Here is a 20,538-nt window from a genome sequence, read left to right as displayed (position 1 = left end):
CATCTGATAGATAGTTTTCTATGGCGCATCAGTAACAATTGTTGAGGGTCAAAGGGGACATGCTGAATTTCTTTAGCATCCTGAGGAAGCAGAGGTATTGTTGAGCTTCTTGGTTGTGCCATTGATGTGGTTGGTCCAGGCCAGACTGCTGGTGACCTTTACATCTCTGAACTTGATGTTCTCAACCCTCTCAACCAAAGCACGTTTGACATAGTCGGTAGTGTGTTCACTGCCGCCTTCCTGAAGCCAACGACCAGATCTTTTTTTGATATCAAGTGAAAGTTTGTTGTCATAACAACAAGTCACTGAACTCTCTATCTCCTTCCTGTACTCCCAATTCATTATTATTTGAGATAGGAGTTTCCTTTGCCACTTATGAGGATGAGTCACAGCATTAGATTAGTGGCGCCTCTGTAGTGTAGCAGCTAGCCTGACGTTATTTCAGCTTGCGATGTCAAAGTTCAGAGTTCAATCCCAGCACCCTCTCTAAGGATGTCCTTCTTATGGAATGCATGAATATTCCCCGAGTCCTGTGGTTTCCTCCTACAATATAAGTCATACCGGGAAGGCTAATTGGGCATTGTAAATTGTTTTGTGATTAGATCCAGGTTAAATTGGGGTTTTCCGGGGGTTACCGGGCAGTGCTGTTCAAAGGACTGGAAGGACCTATTCTGCTCCTGATCTCTTAGTAAATTAAAATCAAAATTAGAGAGGGTGCCAACGGAGAGAACAAGTTATTGGGTTAGCTTCTTGTCGTGTACACCAGAGTGCATGAGATTTTGTGCTTGTGTGAAGGTGGAAATGCAGAGTAAAACACGCACAAAATGTTGGAGGAACTCAGTAGGGTAGCATCAAAGAAGGGCCCTGACAAAGTGTCTTGGCCTGAAATATCGACTGTTTATTCCTCTCCATTGATGCTGCCTGATTTGCTGAGTTCCCCCGGCATTTTGTGTGTGACACTGTCACCCTTCCTGAAGCAACAGTGAAAACTAAACCTGCTCGTAGTCAGTGAAAACACAGTCACTGTGTTGATGGTTGTGTCAAATGGACGAGAATTACAACAGAATCAAGGTGGGGGGATTAGTCACAAGCCATTCTACTTCTCTTTCCCAATCCCACACTGGCCTGTCCATCTTCGGCCTTCTCCACTGCCCACATGAGACTGAACACAAATGGGGAACCTCACTAGAGGATGCTTGATCAGGGATTCCCAACCTGGGATCTATGGACCACCTGCTTAATGGTGTGGCATAAAAAAGATTGGGAACCCCTAGACTTGACAGAGGTGTTTAAGATAATAAAAGGTAGATTGGACACTCAAGCAGTTTCTCAGTGTAGCTGTGGCTAGACCAGAGGATTCATAGGGGGAAGGTACCCCCTTCTCTCTCTCCCCCACTCTCCCCCTCTCTCTCCCCCTCTCTCTCCCCCTCTCTCTCCCCCTCTCTCCCCCCCTCTCTCCCCCCCTCTCTCCCCCCCTCTCTCCCCCCCTCTCTCCCCCCCCTCTCTCCCCCCCCTCTCTCCTCCTCTCCCCCCTCTCTCCAACCCTTTCTCTCACCCCCCATCTTGCTCCCTCATTTCCCCTCTCTTTCGTCCCCTTCCTCTCTCTCCCTCCCTCCCTCCTCTCCATTCTCTCCACCCTTCTCTCTCTCCCCCCACTCTCTCCTCCCTTTCTCTACCCCTCTCTCTTCCTCTCCCACTCCCCTTCTCCCTCTCAACCTCACCCTCAACCTTCTCACCCTCTCCCCTCCTCCTCTCTCCTCTCACCTTCTCTCCCCTCACCCTCTCTTCCCCCTCATCCTCTCTATCTCTTGCTCCCTCTCCCCCTGTCTCTCACCATACACACACACACACACACACACACACACACACACTCTCTCACACACACACACACACACACACACACACACACACACACACACACACACACACACACACACACACACACACACACACACACACCCACCCACCCACCCACCCACCCCTACCTCCAGGCCTTGGCTCTTGATTGTGAAAACAAAGTCTCTGCTGCATGTACGTGGTCCATAACCCTCAGTTCCCTGTATATTTATTTGTTTAACAGCCCCTTAAACAATACAATCTATCTGTCAGCCCATTCCAGGCACCCACCATTCTCTGGGAAAAATCTCTGTCCACTCTTATCATCCTGTACACATCTATCAAGTCACCTCTCATCTTCCTTCACTCCAAAGGGAAAAGCTCTCTCTTGTTCAACTGTCCTCACCAGATACAATCTCTAATCCAGGCAGCTTCCTGGCAAATCTCCTCTGCACCCTCTCTAAAGCTTCCACACCCTTCCTATAATGAATAGCTCAGGTCTGAACCCAATGCTCCAACTGCCCTTCAGGATTCAGGTTTATTTCTCATGTGTACATCAAAACGTACAGTGAAATGCGTCTTTTATTTTAGCAGCTAATGCACCTGATGGTGTGCTATGGGCAGCCCAAATGTCGCTGCACATTCTGATAGCTATCCAGCATGCCCTCAATGTTCGGCAGAACAACACAGAACACAACAAGCAAACAACTGTTAAACAATCCCATGATTCTCCCTGCCACCAACAACATACTCAGTTCTCTAACCCCAGATCTTCTTCAGCCTTCAGCCTCCATCAGACTTGGATTTAGGTTCTCACCTAAAGATATTACCCTGGCTCGTCAACCCTTCAAAAAATAGATCTGTTTCTATCTTAAGCATTTCACCCTTGGGGTAGGCCATCTTGGGAGCTCTCTCTCAATTTTGAGCGGTCAGGATTGCAGATTTCCACAAAGTCAGGGGGGCCTCTTCAGGTTGACATCTGGCATGCCTCTCCATGCAACCTGTTCTCCTGACAAGAACCCTGAACAGGGTAATGTTACGAGAGAGTCTTCACCATCGTCCTACTCTGGGAAAGATTCAGTGCCAGAGATGGGGGTTTGTATGGCGAGGCAGTGATTGTCATAGTTACTCTCAGGTGATGGATTCCGTTCAAATGGGATAATCGTACCGGAATCCAATCTCAGAGTTGTCAGGAAGATCTGGCCCTCAGCTATTTCTGGAGAAATAGTAAATGAATTTTAAAAGAACTGAGTTATAACCCTCGGAGGGGAGAGAAACAATAAGAGACTTTTCCCAGTCAGGGTGTCAGTGACGAATGGCGGTTGGAGGAAATCTGTCTCTATTGTCTTTCACAAATTGCTTTCAAACTACAAAAATATATTTAATGAACGGCATTGTTCTGTTTTTTTGGGGTGGGAAGTGGGAATCTGCAGGATGTGCAGATGTATTTATTTTTTAATTAATTACTGGGCTGGAAGGCAGATGCTGTACGGTTTCGCTGTTTACATTGCATCAGCAAGCGAGTAAGGTAGAGTTTTAATCCAGAACACATAAATTACACCTCTCCTTTTTCATCTCGTTCCTCACATCCCACCTCCACCTGTTTTAGTGGTGTTTTAGTCCATAAAACATAAGGAGCACAATTGGGCTTTATGGCACATCAAATCTGCTCCAGCATTCAATTATGGCTAATATACTTACCCTCTCAACTCCATTTTCCTACCTTCTCCCTGTAATCTTTGGCACCCTGACTAATCAAGAACCTATCAACCTCTGTTTTAAATACACCCAATGACTTGGCCTCCAAGGTCATATGAATGTCACAGATTCACTACTCCCTGGCTGAAGAATTTCCTCTTCAGCTCTGTTCACTGTGATTCCATCTCGTCACCGTCATATGTGCCATGCCATAAATCGTAGTCGATCATGGTCTTTCATTGACCATGATTGTTCTTGGCAAAAATTTCTACTGAAATGGTTTACCATTGCCTTCTTGTGGGCCGTGTCTTTACAAGACAGGTGACCCCAGCCATTATCAATACTCTTCAGAGATTGTCTGCTTGGCTTCATAGCCAGGACTTGTGATATGCATTAGCTACTCATACGACTATCCACCACCCGCTCCCATGGCTTGGCATGACCCTGACTGGGTCTAGGCAGATGCTACACCTTGCTCAAGGTGAGAGCAGGCTAGCGGAGGGAAGGAGCGTCTCACACCTCCTTTGGTAGAGGCGTATCTTCATCCTGCCACCCAACATTCCATCATGTTTTCTCTCTCAACCGCATCCTCCTGCTGTCTTCTCATAACCTTTGATACCCTATCAGCCTCTGCTTTAACTGTATCTAATGACTTGGCCTCTGTAACCATCAGTGGCAATGAATTCCACAGATTCACCACCCCCTCACTGAATCCAGAACATGTCATTTATAACTCCCCCTTCCACCTCTCTTCCAGCACTTTATCCAGCAGTTCATTTCATCAACATACTGCTTTTTGTGTAAAACAAAGTAGCCCCCCCACCACTCTCCTATTAAATCTCAAAGGCACGGCTTTAAGGGGAGAGGGGAAAGATTTAATAGTGTGTGAGGGATTATGTTTTTCACACAGAGGGTGGTCAGTATAGGGGATGAGCTGCCAAAAAGAGCGATTAAGGCAGGTAGGAATGCCCACCATGTACAGATTATACAGCCATGAGATTCGTGTGTTACTGCCTGTAAGCAGACAGATCTCAAGGTTGTGTAATTTATGCATACTTTGATCATAAATGAACTTTGAACTTTAGGCCTTTCTTTCCCCTCACTACACAATCGAGAAGGAAGTACAGGAGCCTTAGGTCCTACGCCACCAGGTTCAGGAACAGTTATTACCCTAGGCTCCTGAATCACTCACCTCAATGCCTAACTGATTACATACAGGCTCACTGTGGTAGAGCACTGAACACAGTACAGTATGCGAAAGGAACAGGTCCTTTGGTCCCTATTGTGCTGAACCAACTAACTGGCCAACTAAACTGATCCCCTCTGCCTACTCATGTCCTGAGTCTTATTTATTTATTTACTTGTCTATTTTACACAATGGTTGTTTGTCAGTCTTTCTTTGTGTATTATTGACGCTATGCTGGTGCTGAAACCATGGTGACTTTTGCAGTCTACCTTCAGAGCAGTCCTCACCTCTTTGGTGTGACACGAACAACACATTTCACTGTGAGATTTGATGCTTCGATGTACATGTGACAAATAAAGCTAATCTCAAATTCATAGAGTCATAGTCATAGAATCATAGAATGCCACTGCAGAGAAACAGGCTCCTCAGACCATGCTGAACTACCAATCTCCCTAGACCCATTGATCTGCATCTGGACCATAGCCCTCCACACCCCTCCCATCTATATACCTATCCAAATTTCTCTTAAATGTTGAAATCAACCCCACATCTACCACTTGTGGTGGCAGCTTGTTCCACACTCTCACGACCCTTTGAGTGAAGAAGCTGCCATTTATGTTTCCCTTGAAGTTTTCATTTTTCACCCTGGACCCTTGACCTCTATTTGTAGTCAACCCAACCTCAGTGGAAAAAGCCTGCTTGCACTATTCTACATATGCCCCTCATAATTTTGTATACCTTCATCAAATCTCCCCTCAATATTGTACACTGTAGGGAATAAAGCCCTAATTGATCCAACCTTTCCCTATTTGCTAAGCCTTTCAATCCTGGAACCATTTTCATGAAGGAGGTTCACTAAAATGATTGTGGGATTGAAAGGCTTGTTGTATGAAGAGCATTTAATGGCTCTGGGCCTGTACTCACTGCAATTCAGAAGAATGAAGGATGACCTCATGGAAACTTAACAAATGTTGAAAAGCCTCAATAGAGTGGATGTGGAAAGGATGTTACCTATAGCGAGGAGAGTCTAGAGCCAAAGGACACATCCTCAGAATAGAGGCATCCTTTTAAAATGGAGATGAAGAGGAATTTCTTCAGCCAGAGCATGGTGAATCTGTGGAATTTGTTGCCACGGACAGCAATGGAGGCCAAGTCACTGGGTATATTGAAAGCAGAGGTTGATAGACTCTTAATTTGTCAGGGCATGAAGGGATACAAGGAGAAGTCAGGAGATTGGGGCTGAGAGGGAAAATGAGCCAGCCATGATGAATTGGCAGAGCAGACTTGATGGCTTATTTCTGCTCATATATCTTATTGGTCTTGTATACCAAGTGTATTATCATGTGTAAAAGCATGGTGAGGTACAGGTATAATAAAATACTTGCTTGCAGCAACATTGTAAGTACAGACAATGCAGAGATTACAAATTATACATAAATATATTAGTACAATAAAACACAGTCACAGACAAGTCCACGGTAGTGCAAGAGGTGGTCTGTAGAGTTCTGTCTCTGAGATAATGCCCGCAGGGAAAAAGTATATGGTGACATATACATACTTTCATAATAAATTTACTTTGACTTTGAATTTGAAGTGAGGTTTCTTTTATGAAAGGAAATCTGGAAGTTTATTTTAAAAAAGACAATTTGCAGCAAAGTGAGTGGGAAGTTGTGGAACTGCTGTTAAAGTTTCTCACAGGTTCACTAAAGTCATTAAGGGAAGGAAAACCTGTCTTCCTTATTCACTCTGGGTTTCTCTATGGTTCCAGTCCCTGCTGAATCATAATGGCCTTCTGCGGTGACTTGAGACCTTGCCAAACAATGCTGCCAATCTCTCAACGCAGGAAGGGTTGGATCCTGGCCAGCATCTGCATCATGGAGTTATGGAGTCATACCACGTAGAAATGGATCTGTTGTTGCCAAACTTACTCACCATCTACAATTTGCTTTATTAAAGAATAAAAATGAGCTTTATTTATCACATGTACATTAAAACATGCAGGAAATGCATTGTTTGCATTAACTACCACCACAGACCAAGGATGCCTTGCTTCTGATGCCAACATAGCATGTCCACGGCTTATTAACCGTAACCCACAAGTTGGAATGTGGGTGGAAAGCAGAGCAGCCAAAGGAAACTCTTGCGGTCACGGGGAGAAAGTACAAACTCTTTTTAGGAGTGGTTGAGGCAGGTACAATAATGTCATTAGAGAAGCACTTCAGTAGGTATGTAGAGGTGGAGGGTTTGGAGAAGTATGGGAACTCGGGACTAGCTGGGTGGCACCGTGGTTGTCCTAGACTGGTTGGGCTGAATAGCCTGTATGCATGCTCCATTATTCTAATTCCTTTCTGGTTCGGCACTTTATCATGGCGGAGAGGCTTGTGAGTTCCTGCTATCTCGAGAGCAATGCTGTCTGGAGGTTAGCTCCTGATAGCATCACCCACAACGGCAAGGCCTAGGGAGAAGTTCCAGACACAAGAGTGATCCAGCAAAGACCTTAGCGGAGGGGCTTGGGGAAGATGATGACACATCACTGGCAGTGAAGGGTCCCCAGTCGTCTTGCACTCCATGCCACTGGACCCTGACCCATTCTGTCGAGGACTGTGTGGTGGCTGCCCATATATTGGCCTCCCCCTGTTAAACAAAGTCATGCACAGGTGTTCTCCATTAAGGGAATACACCCTAACGTCCTGGATTAGGTGGATCTTAGATCGGAATCCGCACCCACCTAAGAACCCACAATAGGCAACTCTTAGAACATCATACTTGCATGGTCTACTATGCGACCACCACTATGATTCTAATACGGGCAAATAGGATGAGCTCAGGAAAGCACCTTGTTTAGCAGGGACAGGCTTGTCCATATGGCTTGTACAAGTCAGAATGTCAGGGTAATGTAGTGGTTAGACTACACAGTTGAGAGTTCAATTCCAGCATCATCTGGAAGGAGTGTGTATGTCCTCCTCATGGAATGCGTGGGTTTCCTCGGGTTCTCCAGTTTCTTCACACAGTCCAAAGCTATACCGGGTAGGTTAATTACAATTTGTCCCATGATTAGGTTAGGGTTAATCGGGATTATCAAGGGGTTGCAGGTTGGTGTGGCTTGAAGGGCCGCGAGGACCTATTCCGCACTGTATCGTGAAATAAGTAAAATAAATAAATATGAATGCTTTATCTGGAAGATTGAAATTCAAGTAATTAAATTAATATTGAGTACTGGCCTGCTGAGTTCTGCCAGAATTTTGTGTTTTTATTAAATTAATATTGAAATTGATTTGTCATTGTTACATGTACCAAGATATAGTGAAAAATGTTTCTTTGGTGTGCTGGTTTTAGTCACGGTAACCAGTTCCTCTCGATGTTCCGGTTTCCTCCCATAGCCCAAAGATGTACTGGTTGGTAAGCTATTTCGTCATTGTAAATTGTCCCATGATTAGGCTAGGATTAAGTCGGGCGATTTGCTGGGCAGCTCTGCTCAAAGGGCCGGAAGGGCTTACTCCATACGGTATCTCAATAAAAAAATGGTCCTTCTGGAAGGCTGGAGAAGCTCATCTCCTTCAACTGTGTCCTGATAGCAAGGAAATCAGGATCACACTTATAATCAGTGACGTGCTCAATATGAATGAAATGTGCTGTTTTTTGGCAGCAATGAACTACAAAGAACTAAAAATTACTCTAAGTTGCAAAATAAACAAATAGTGAACGCTTTATATATTTTTGTAATTTATAGATTTTTTTTGTCTTTGCACTATATGGTTAAAGATCAGCTTTATTTGTCACCTGTATGTTGAAACATGAAAAGATACAGTGAAATGCATTGTTTCTGTCAAATCAGATCAGTGAGGAATGCGCTGCAGACAGCTTGCAAGTGTCACCGTGCTTCTGGCGCCAACATAGCATGCCCACTACGCACTAACCCTAACCCGTACATCTTTAGAATGTGGGAGGAAACTGGAGCACCTGGAGGAAACCCATGCAATCATGGAGAGACAGAGGCAGGAATTGAACCAGGCTCTTACTGCTGGCACTGTTAAATGATGCACTGACTGCTACCCCTGCTGCACTGCTGCAGCAAATCAAAACATTTCATGCCACAGAAGTCAGCAATAATAATTTGATTAGATTGATTAAGGCCAGAAGACATGGGAGTAGAATTGGGCCATTCAGCCCATCAAGTCTGCTCTGCCATTCCAACATGACTGATTTATTATCCCTCTCTACCCCATTCTCTTGCCTTCTCCACATAACCATTGATACCCTGACAAATCAAGAACTCATCAACCTCTGCTTTAAATATACTCAGCGTCTTGGCCTTCACAGCTGTCTGTGGTAATGAATTCCACTGATTCACTACCCGCTGGCTAAAGAAATTCCTTCTCATCGCTGTTTCAAACAGACATTAGGCCCAGAGCCATCAAACTCTCCTCATAGATTATAAGAGCACAAGTAAAAGAATAACGAGGTAGTGTTCGTGGATTCATGGACCATTACGAAACCTGATGACATCTTTCATCGCCATAAAGTCTAACCTACCTACAGTTCCAGACCTGTCAACGTCTCTTCTTTTCAGGATATTTAGCTGGTTTAGTCATAAAGATCAGTAATTTGAGTTCAAGGGCCGTGAGGTAATGTTGCAGTTCTATAAAACCCTAGGTACATCACACTTGGAATATTGTGTTTAGTTCTGGGTACCCCATTATAGGAAGGATGTGGAAGCTTTAGAGAGGATGTACAAGAAATTTACCGAGATGATGCCGGGACTAGAGAGCGTGTCTTATATGACGTCTTAAAGCATGCCTTATATGTCCAATAGGGTAGGTTGAGTGAGCTAGGGCTTTCTTTTTGGAGCGAAAGATGATGAGAGGTAAGTTGATAGAGGAGTTTAGGATGATAAAAGGCATAAATTGAGATGACTACCCAAGACATTTCCCAGTGCAGAAAGGCTAATACAAGAGGGCATAATTGTAATGTGATTGGAGGAAAGGATAGTGTTGACATTTTACAGAGAGTGCTGGATGCATGGTACACCCTCTGGTAGAGGCAGATATTTTTTGGAAGGGAAGGGTTAGATTACACAATATCGTGGGCCAAAGGGCCTATAATGTGCCGTAATGTTCCTTGTTCTAAGTGACCACTTTATTAGGTTCATGGTCTTCTGCTGCTGTAGATCATCTACTTCCATGTTCAATATGTTGTGCATTCGGAGATGCTCTTCTACAAAACACTGTTGTAACGTGTGGTTAATTGTAGGTGTGGTTATTTATCCTCCAGTTCCTGTGGTCAGCTTAGCCATTCTCCTCTGACCTCTCATTTTCACCCACAGAACTGCAGGTCACCAGATGTTTTTCTTTGTTTTTCGCACCATTTTCTGTAAACTCTGAGAGACTGTTGTGCGTGAAAATCCCAGGAGATCAGCAGATTCTGAGATCCCCGTCTGGCACAAAAATCATTCCACGGTCAAAGTCATTTAAATTACCTTTCTTCCCCATTCTGATGTTTGGTCTGAACAACAACTGAACCTCTTGACCATGTCTGCATGCTTTTATGCATTGAGTTGCTGCCACGTGATTGGCTGATTAGATATTTGAATTAATGAGCAGGTGTACAGCTGTACCTAATAAAGTGGTGAATGAATGTAGTTTGAGCACAGATTCTACTAATGAGGTTCGCTGTCCTTGTTCCCTCTTCCCTTGCTTGCACAGTGCTGGAGGTCGGTGTGTTGAGCACAGAAGGCCAAGTTAAGGACCTGAAATTTCCCCAGGGTTACATGGGAGGAAACTCCATTCAGCTTTCTGGAAACACCATTAAACAGAACAGTCGAACTGGTAAGTGTTGGTAAATGATCGATGACCATCATGTAGACAGCAATAATACTGTGGCCTTGACCTACTCAGCAGGTCAGGCAGCTTCTTCATGACGAGTCTCGGCCTGAAACATCGATTCTCCATTCCCCACTACAAATACTTGAGTTTGCCCAACTTCTCCTCTGAACACATCTCTAATTCACCTTGAATATATTCATTGATTTAGCCTCCACTATGCTGTGGGGTAGTGAGTTCCAAAGGCTCATAGCACTCTGAACAAAAGCCCTCCCCTACAGTGGTGAGACCCGACACAGGCTGGGGGTGGGGGGCACTTTGTTGAGCAACTTTGTTCCTTCCACCGAAAGCAGGAATGCCCAGTGGCCAAACGTTTTCATTCCAATCTGCAATCCTTTTACGATATGTCAGTCCACGGCCTTCTCTACTGCCTTGATAAGACCACTCCAAGGTTGGTGGAGCAACACATCACATTCTGTCTGGATTTCCTCCAAGCTGAATGCATGAACATGGATTTCTCCAACTTCCAGTCATTTTTTCTCCCTCCCCTCTTCTTGAATTCCTCATTCTGCCCCCCCCACCTCTTCTTTCCCCCTCACCACCCTCATGCCCCTCCCCTTTCCATTTCTCAGTGGTCCAGTCGCCTCTCCTATCAGTTTGCTTCTTCTTCAACCATTTACTTTTTCCACCTATCACCTGTCAGTTTCTTACTTTATCCCTCCACCACTACCACTCAGCTGGCTTCACCTATCATCTTCTAGCTTCCATTTCTTCCCCCCGCCCCCCGACTTATTATGGCTTCTACACCCTTCCTTTTCAGTTTTGATGAAGGGACTTGGCCCGAAACATCAACTGCTTATTAATTGCCATTGATGCTGCCTGACCTGCTCAGTTCCTGCAGTACTTGTGTGTGTTGATCTGCATTTCCAGCATCTGCAGAATCTCTTGTGTTTAGAAATCCTGCTTTTGTGTTCCTGGCTTCTGCCCCCCACTTTTTCCCAGTCCCGATAAAAGTTTCAGCACAAAATGTTGGCTGTTTCTTCACCTCCACAGATGCTTATTAACTCGCAGAGTTCTTCCAGCATTTTATGTGTGAAAGACCTTTAACGGTGTCACAGTTCAAATATTCCTCATCTGATTAGCCAAAGAAGCTTGGATTTTTTTTTTTGAAGTGCATTAATTTTTGCCAATGTTCTTGCAAAATTGTTTAATTTTTTATGACTTTATGACACAGGCAGCATCTATGGAGTTTCAGAAAGTTAATATTATTACAGAGTTTTCTGTATGCAGTTTGAGTCACAGGATCTTAGAAAATACAGCACAGGAACAGGCCCTTTGTGCCATCTAGCCCATGCCGAATGTTTTAAACTGCTTAGTCCCATTGATCTGCACCTGAACAAAAGCCCCCCCATACCTCTCCCATCCATGTACTTATCCAAATGCCTCCTAAACATTGAGATTGAGATTGCATGCACTAATTGCACTGGCAGCTCAATCCACACTCTTATGGTCCTCTGAGTGAAGACGTTTTCCCTCCTGCCCCCCTAAACTTTTCACCTTTCACCCTTAACCCATGATTTCTAGTTGTTGTCTCAGCCAACTTGAGTGGAAAAAGCCTGCTTGCATTTGCCTTAACTATACCCCTCATAATTCTGTATACATCTATCAAATCTCCTCTCAATCTTCTTCATTCCAAGAAATATAGACCTAACCCGTTCAATCTTACTTTATAACTCAGGTCCTCCAGTTCCAGCAATATCCTTGTAAATTTTCTCTGCACTCTTTCAACCTTGTTTATATTTTTCCTGTAGGTAGGTGACCAAATCTGCACACGATACTCCAAGTTAGGCCTCTCCAACATCGTATAAAACTTCAACATGACATCCCGTCTCCTGTACTCAGTACATTGATTTATGAAGGGCAATGTGCCAAAAGCATTCTTTATGACCCTATCTATCTACCTGTGCTGCCACTTCCAATGATTTAATGGACCTGTATTCACAGATCCACCTGATTCACTGCAAATTTCCAATGTCTTCTGTTCTTAGATTCGGTGTTCTCCCTTCTCTGTGTTGACATGAAAGTTAGTGTCACATTGAGTCAACTGTTTCTTGATGAAATGGTCACTTTGGTAAATTCCCACTAATGTGAACAATAATCAAATTCAAAGTCAAGTTCATTGCTACCTTCACAAGTCCATGTCTGCAGAGTGCAATGAAAAACTTGCTCGCAGCAGCATCACAGGCACAAAGCATCAGATAAGCAGCATTCACAAGAAAAGTATAAATTAAACATTAAATTATACACAATTTTAGCAAGAAAGAAAACAATTAGAACAAAAACTGTCATAGTGTTGCTCGAGGCCCTCAGAGATGCCGCACCGCATGTGAAGTGTCACTGGTTAATTTGTTCTGTACCCCACAATATTTAACTTGTGCTCTTCAGTTAGTTTAGTTATGCCTAAATTTTTTTGTAGATCTTATTCTTACATTCATATGTTATTGTGTATTATAACTGTACTACACCCTGGCTCAGAGAAACATCTTATTTTTCAATATACATGTATATAGTTAAATGACAATAAACTCGAGTTGATTTAGGAAACAATATCAAATTTAATATCACTGGTATATGTTGTGAAATCTTTCTGAATATTTTGAAATGTGCTGCAAGTCCTGAGAAGGGACCTCAGCCCGAAACATCGACTGTCTATTCCTCTCTATAGATGCTGCCCGACCTGCAGAGCTCCCCCAGCATTTTGTATGTGTGGTTATGAATTTTTTTTTATGGCAGCAGTTTATTGTAATGCATAACAATAAAAAATGATAAATTGCAATAAAAATATGTTTTTAAATTAAATTAATTGGTTCTAGAACTGAATAGCTGTTGCTGACCCAGGTGGTGTGGGACTTTGGGCTCCTGTACCTCCTGCCTGATGGGAACTGTGAGAAGATGTCATGTCCCAGATGGTGGGAATCTTTGATGATGAATGTTGCCTTCTTGTGGCAATGCCTCCTGTAGATCCTATTGATGGTGGGGAGGGATGCACACATAATGCATTGGGGTGAGTCAAATAAACATTTGCTTTCTGTGTGGGTGTTTAAAGGAGTGTTGTGATAGGTTTTAATGCTTTCTTTTCTCCCTTCCTTCCTCTCCTCCCATCCTTTTCCCCCCTTCTATCTTGGGTTGGTGTAGCAAAGTTGGTGTTTACACTGTACAAAAGTTTGGGGCAGTTCCTGACCACGGAGAATGCAACAATCAAGGTGGCAGGGGACGGTACTGGGCGGAACTACACCGTTGCGGTGAACTCACATATCATCGCCGCGTCGATCAACAAGGAGTCGAGCCGCATCTATGTGACAGAGCCGGTGGTCTTCACATTGGAACACATTGATGTGAGTCACCTACAACGTAGAACATAGAACTTTATAGGACAATACAGGCCATTCGGCTGACGATGTTGTGCTGACCCTTTAATCTACTCTAAGATCAATCTAACACTTGCCTCTAACACAGCCCTCCATTAATCTATTATTCATATGCCTACCTAAGTGTTTCTTAAATGCCCTTAATGTATCTGCCTCTACTAACACCACTGGCAAAACGTTCAATGTCCCCACCACTCTCTATGTAAATAACTGACAAAGCCCCTTACAGTTTCCTCCAGTTGCCTTAAAATTATGCTCCTCGTATTAGTCATTTTCACCCTGGGAGAAGCTCTGTGGCTATCTGCTCTCCTCCTCTCATCCTCCTTTGCTCCAAAGAAGAAAGACACAACTCGCTCAACCTACAGTCCCGTGCAAGAGTCTTAGGCACATATGTATAGCTAGGACACCTAGGACTTTTGCACAGTATTGTATATTGATTAAAATAGGAAGGTGGTTGAGAAACAGAAGTAAGAGAGCTTTGTAGTAGCTCAGTAGTACTAAGTGTTATTTGGTAACTGTGAAGACATAATATACTGTACTGTGCAAAAGTCTTGGGCACTCTTGCTATGCAGTATATATATGCCTAAGACTTTTGACCACACCTGTATCTTCATAAGACATGCCCTCTAATCCAGGCAGCATCCTGGTAAATCTCCTGTGCATCAATGGTTCAATACCAGTGAATGTATACAATATACTGTACAACCTGAAATTCTTACTCTTCACAGACATCCACAAAGAGAAGAAACACCCTAAAGAATGAGTGACAGAAATATGTTAGAACCCCAAAGCTCCCTTTCGCACCTCCCACGTACAAGCAGCAGCAAAAGCCTCAAACTTCTCCCTCCTCCTCCCCCACCTTCCTCAGCAATCGTCTCAGACCCACCCCACCCCCCACCACCACCCACCATGCAAGCAAGCAATCCTCTCCAAAGCTCCCACAACCTTCCTATAACAACAGAGTGCCACGGTAGCGTTGTGGTTGTTGCGATGTTATTACAGCTCAGTGTATCAGAGTTTGACAAACTAAACTTTTCTGTATACAGCAGATCTTAGTTTTGTGTGCCTTCCATACAGATCATTCCAAAGTTAGGAACTTTGAGGTAGCACTGAGTCGAGAATATACTGCAGCAGCTATTGAGAAAGTGAAGTGCGGATAGAGATATAACTTTGAAATGCCGTGACATGGTAAATTGTGAGATCAAAAGTATATCTTTATTGTTCAAGGCATCTGTCTAAGATTCTTATTAAAGCAGGATGAAACTGCCTTCGAGCCTGGTGATAGGTGTTTTCAAGCAGTCAATTAACCCGGCGACCTGAACGTCTCTCAGATGTGGAGGGAAGCTGAAGCACTTACGGCAAGCACTCACAGTCAGGGAGAGAACATGCAGACTCCGCACAGATAGGACTTGAAGTCAAGACCAAACAGGGGGTTTCTGGAGTGGCTTTGTCATTGTTCATGTATTGATGTGCAGGACGCATTCTGTCTGGAGAATGTGCAGAGAGCCGTGAACACAGCTCAGCACATCACGATAACCAGCCTCCTCTCCAGAGACTCTCACCGCCTCAGTACAGCAGCCTACACAATGAAAAACTTGACCTACCCCGGACATGCTCTCTTCTCCCCGTCCCATCGGGCAGAAGATACAAATGCCTGAAAGCATGTACCACTGGGCTCCAACACAGCTTCTGTCACTCTGTTAACGGACTCTTGAAGAGACCTCTTGTACAACAAGATTGCATCTTGACCTCACAGTTTACCTAGTTATGACCTTGAACTTTATCATTTACCTACACTGCACTTTCTCTGTAGCTGTTACACTTTCATTGTTATTGTTTTACCTAGCTCAATGCATTGAGTGATGATTTGATCTGTATGAACAGATAAAAGACAAGCTTTTCACTGTAATTTGGAACACATGCCTGTATGTGTTTGTACAGGGAGTTTGTACATTCTCCCTGTGACCCCAAGGATATCCTCCGGGTGCTCCGGTTTCCTTCCAAGATTCTAAACCCGGGGTTCCCAACCTGGAGTCCATGGAGCCTTCATTAATTGTAAAGCTCCATGGTATAAAAAAAAGTTGGGAACCCCCGGTCTAAGCACGTAAGTGTTTGGGTTAGTAGGTTGTGGACATGCTATGTTGGCATTGGAAGTGTGGACATACGTACAGGCTGCCCCCAGGTGCATCTTCAGACCGTGTTTGTTGTTGATGCAAATGACACATTCCATTATATATTTTGATGCCTCATTGCATAGGTGACAAATAAAACGAATCTTTAAACTAAAGTAAATCAGTCAACCCATAAACCAGTTCTATCCCACTGGCAGAAACGAGAAATAATATTCCACCTACACCCTTTCGTTATGAACTCCAGAAAGGAGGAAACAGCCCTTGACAGGAGCATGTGAGTGAATCAGACCATAAGACATAGGTCAAGTCTGCTCTGCCATTCCATCATGGTTGATTATTTATCCCTTTCAACCCCATTCTCCTTCCTTTTCCCTGTAACCTTTGACACCTTTACTAATCAGGAATCTATCAACCTCTATAAATATTCCCAATGACTTGGCCTTCACAATGCCTTCTGCAGATTCACCACCCTGTGGCTGAAGAGGTTCCTCCTCATCTCTGTTCTAAAGATCGCGCTGTGATATGGTTGTAATGCAATAGTTATCTGCCTGTCTGAGTTCTCATTACTCTGGCCCTATTAGTCATCAGAGCAGGATCTCATGGCCATTAGAAAGAGCTAACTCTATAGACTAGAGAGCCAATGTCACAGTTCAAGGTGGGGCAGGAACAAGGTGGAGAGGTCGCATGATCAGAGACTCCTCACCCCTCCTCCATTGGTGGTTGCTTCACCCTCATGGCTGTGTAACACCCATGGGGAGAGTTCCTAAAAGCTGTCGGCTTCTTCATGGAGTCCACTGTTGTGTTCTTTATATTCATATGTACCATGGGTTACTAATAAAGAACCATGTTCTGGAAGAAATAGAACTTTTATTTAACGACAACCACAACGTGTTTACAATAGCATGTTTCTCAATCTTTCTATAATTCCTACACATGCTCAGAACTTGCTCCAATTACGTTCTTACACTTCATATCACCACATCTTACTTTCCTTAAAAAGAAAAACAATTAGCAACATTAACCAGAGCAAATGCATAATCTAACATGTCTCTATCAGTCTCTCTGGGGGGTTAGGAACACAAGTAGACCTTCTAAGTGGTTCACATAGTTCTTGTGTTTCGTTGTTATTTCCATGTTTTGTCTGGTCTGCATCAGTTAACTGAAACTCTGGAGTTGGCTCATTCTTGAGCTCTTCGCGATTTCTTCTTAATACTGCTCCTTCTTCAGTTTGGACCATGTATGATCTGGGTTGTACTTCTTCAAGTACTGTAGCTTCTTGTGTCCATGTCTTGTGTCCTTACTTCATCCCCTTGGTGCAGTTCAGGTAATGGACGAGAACATCTGTCAAAGTATGTTTTCTGCTTTGCTTTGTGTTCATCTTCCCATTTTTTCACTTGTTCACCTTCCTCTGTTCTCAGAAGGCTCTCATCCATTGGCAGATTAGATCTCAAATGGCGTCCCATCAAGAGCTGAGCAGGTGAAAACCCACATTCAAGTGGAGTACTGCGATAGGCTAACAGAGCTTTATAGAAATCACCCCCACTATCTTATGCTTTGTGCATCAGTTTCTTGATAATTCCTATCGACTTCTCAACTAATCCATTGAACTGAGGGAAAAATGGACTAGATGTTGTATGAACAAAGCCCCATTCATGAGCAAAATTCTCTCCAATCACATTCTTACCTGTCATATCACGACATCCACGTCAGACTGGAGGCTTGGAGGCAGCGCGGCCTGTGTGTGTGTGTGTGACCGGGTGGGTGGTAAAGAGGAAGGGGTCTCTTTGTTTGCCATTGTTAGTTGTGCTCTGTTGACGTTGCTTGTGTTGTTCTCCTGAACATTATCGGCATGTTATTGTGGTGCTGGAAAGTGTGGGCTGCCCCCAGCAGAGTGTGTAGCTTGTAATTACGCATGCAGTGGGAAAATTATTCCTCTTGTGTTACTAGAGATAGTGTCCGTTTCACTCAACTCTATCACCTTGATCTGGCTCACGCCTTCATTAACAAGGTCCAACACAACTTGCCTTTATTAACCTGATGTGTGTTGGAACACATTGACAGTGATGTAACCTGTGGTCATCGGATCTTTTGGGTCTTTCAACATCAGGCAGCCTTGCCCAGGCGACTCAGCCACGTTGAACGGGCCCCAGCTTGAATTTTTTCTGCGGGGACCAAGATAATAAAAAGCGTGTTATTGATGTAAATCAAAGGTTGATAGTCAGTGTGGCTCGAAGGGCAGGAAGATGACTGTATTTCAATAAATAAATCGATAGATAGACATATTTCACTGTGTGTTAGATGTACACGTGATACATAAATCTGAATCTGACACCATTCATCCAGCTGTGATCCTTTCAGACAGCTGCCTTTGCAATACTGCAGCATGGCAATCAGAATGTTATTTTTTCACAGTTGAGGAGACCCAAATGTCACCAAAGACTCTCGCAAATTTCTACAAATGTACTATGCTGAGCATTCTGACTGATTGCTTTGCCATCTGGTATGGAGGCATCAATGCGTAAGATTGGAAAAAGGGGCACAACGGTTAGTTGTGACGCTACTACTGCTCACAGCGTAGTGGAGCTCAAGTTCAATTCCAGTGCCTTTCTGTAAGGAGTCTATGAACAGTCCAAAGACATAACGGATAGTTTAACTGGTCATGGTAAATTGCCCCTTGATTAAGTTAGGGTTAATTGAGTTTGTGGGGCGGTGCAGTTTGGAGGGCCTACTCTGCACTGTACGCCTAAATAAAATACAGGGGATTGTAGACCCAGCCAGCTCCATCATGGGTAGTGGTGTTGAAAAGGCTGAACCTCAAGAAGGTAGCATCCCTCGTTAAGGACTCTCACCATACTGGACATGCCCTCTATTCATTACTACCATCGGGGAGGATGTACAGGAGGCACAGGAGCCAGAATATGAGGCAACACTTGTGGGCTGTCCCAGCACACCTTCTGAGTATTGGTTGGTAATGCGAGCGACGCATTTCACTGTTTGTTTTGAAGTACTCGTGATGAATAAACTTGAACCATGAATCTTGAGGCACATCTTCTTCCCCTCTGCCATCTGATCTCTGAATGGATATTGAACCCATGAACATTACTTCACTTTTTGATCCTTTTTCGCACTATTTATTAATATTTATTATTGTAACTTATAGTATTTTTTACGCTGCACCGCTGCTATAAAACGACAAATTTCACTAAGTATGTCAGTGAAAATAAACCTGATTCTGATTCCGAGTAAGTCTTGACCTTCTCTCTCGCCTCTTCCTCCTTCCAGCCTGATAACTACTTCAATGCAAATTGTTCATTCTGGAGCTACTCGGAACGCACGATGATGGGGTTTTGGTCCACTCAGGGCTGTAAGCTGATCGATACCAACAGGACCCACACAAAGTGCGAATGCAGGCACTTGACCAATTTTGCCATCATCATGGCCCACAAGGAGATTGAGGTGAGCCACTGGTAGGCACTCAGGCTCGTTCTGTGCACTGAAACATGTTTGGGGGTGAGACAGAACGTAGTGCATACAACATTACAGTACAGGCCTTTCGACCCACAATGTTGTGCCAACTTTTTAGTCTACAAGAGGCATGCCACAGTGGCTTATCAGTTACAGACACGCTATTACACCTCAGGGAATTTGGAGTTTCATGTTCTCCCTGTGACCATGTGGGTTTGCTCCAGGTGCTCCAGTTTCTCCTCGCAGTCTAAAGACGTGTCAGTTAGTAGGTTAATTGGTCATTGTGAATTGTCCTGTGATTCGGCTCAGGTTAAATAGGTGGGTTGCTGGGTGACGTGTCTTGCTGGGCCGGAAGACCCTGTTCCGTGGTGTATCTCTAACTATGGTTTTAAAAAATCAATGGGTATAAATAAGCTTTTCCACTGAGGTTAGGTGAGACTACAACATAAAGCTCAAGGGTTAAAGGTGAAACGTTTAAGGGGAAACTTCTTCATTCAGTGAGTCATGAGAGTCTGGAACAAGTGGCCAGCACAGGTGGTGGGTGCGATTTCAATTTCAATGTTAAATAGAAGTTTAGATAGATACATGGATGGGAGAGATATGGAAGGCTATAGTCCCAGTGAAAGTCGATGGGACTAGGCAGTTTAAATGATTTAGCATGGAATAGATGGACCAATTGGCCTGTTTTTGTGCTGTAATGTTCTATGACTCTATCTATGATATTCTAAATTGATAGATTGCTTTATTATTGTTACGTAAAATGGGCAAAGGCATGTCACCCTAAACAAAATATCCCAAGCATAGTCTCATCGAGAATCCTGAACTTCAGCTGACTTCTCTCTGTACTTCTGGGGTGGCACAGTAACGTAGCAGTTAGCATAACGGTATTACAGCACCAGCAACCTGGGTTCAATTCCCACTGCTCTCTGAAAGGAGATTGTACTTTCAGCCCTTTACCATTGGAGTTTTTTCCA

General features: G+C 43.8%; 1 protein-coding gene across 14 annotated transcripts in view; it reads left to right on the top strand.

Moving 5' to 3' along the window:
- The window catches only part of adgrl2a (adhesion G protein-coupled receptor L2a), an 840,245-nt gene that overhangs the window by 759,022 nt on the left and 60,685 nt on the right, over positions 1 to 20,538 (top strand). For all 14 annotated transcript variants that reach the window (XM_059983762.1, XM_059983755.1, XM_059983763.1 and 11 more), the window contains 3 exons: positions 10,423 to 10,545; positions 13,735 to 13,934; positions 19,382 to 19,555. In XM_059983762.1, coding sequence (XP_059839745.1) covers positions 10,423 to 10,545; positions 13,735 to 13,934; positions 19,382 to 19,555 — 497 coding nt within the window. The remainder of the gene's footprint in view (positions 1 to 10,422; positions 10,546 to 13,734; positions 13,935 to 19,381; positions 19,556 to 20,538) is intronic.

This window comes from Hypanus sabinus, chromosome 11 (assembly GCF_030144855.1).
Source record: "Hypanus sabinus isolate sHypSab1 chromosome 11, sHypSab1.hap1, whole genome shotgun sequence".
Taxonomy (NCBI): Eukaryota; Metazoa; Chordata; class Chondrichthyes; order Myliobatiformes; family Dasyatidae; genus Hypanus; species Hypanus sabinus.
The sequence above is the reverse complement of the archived record's forward strand: the minus strand, read 5'-3'. Positions and strand labels throughout refer to the sequence as shown.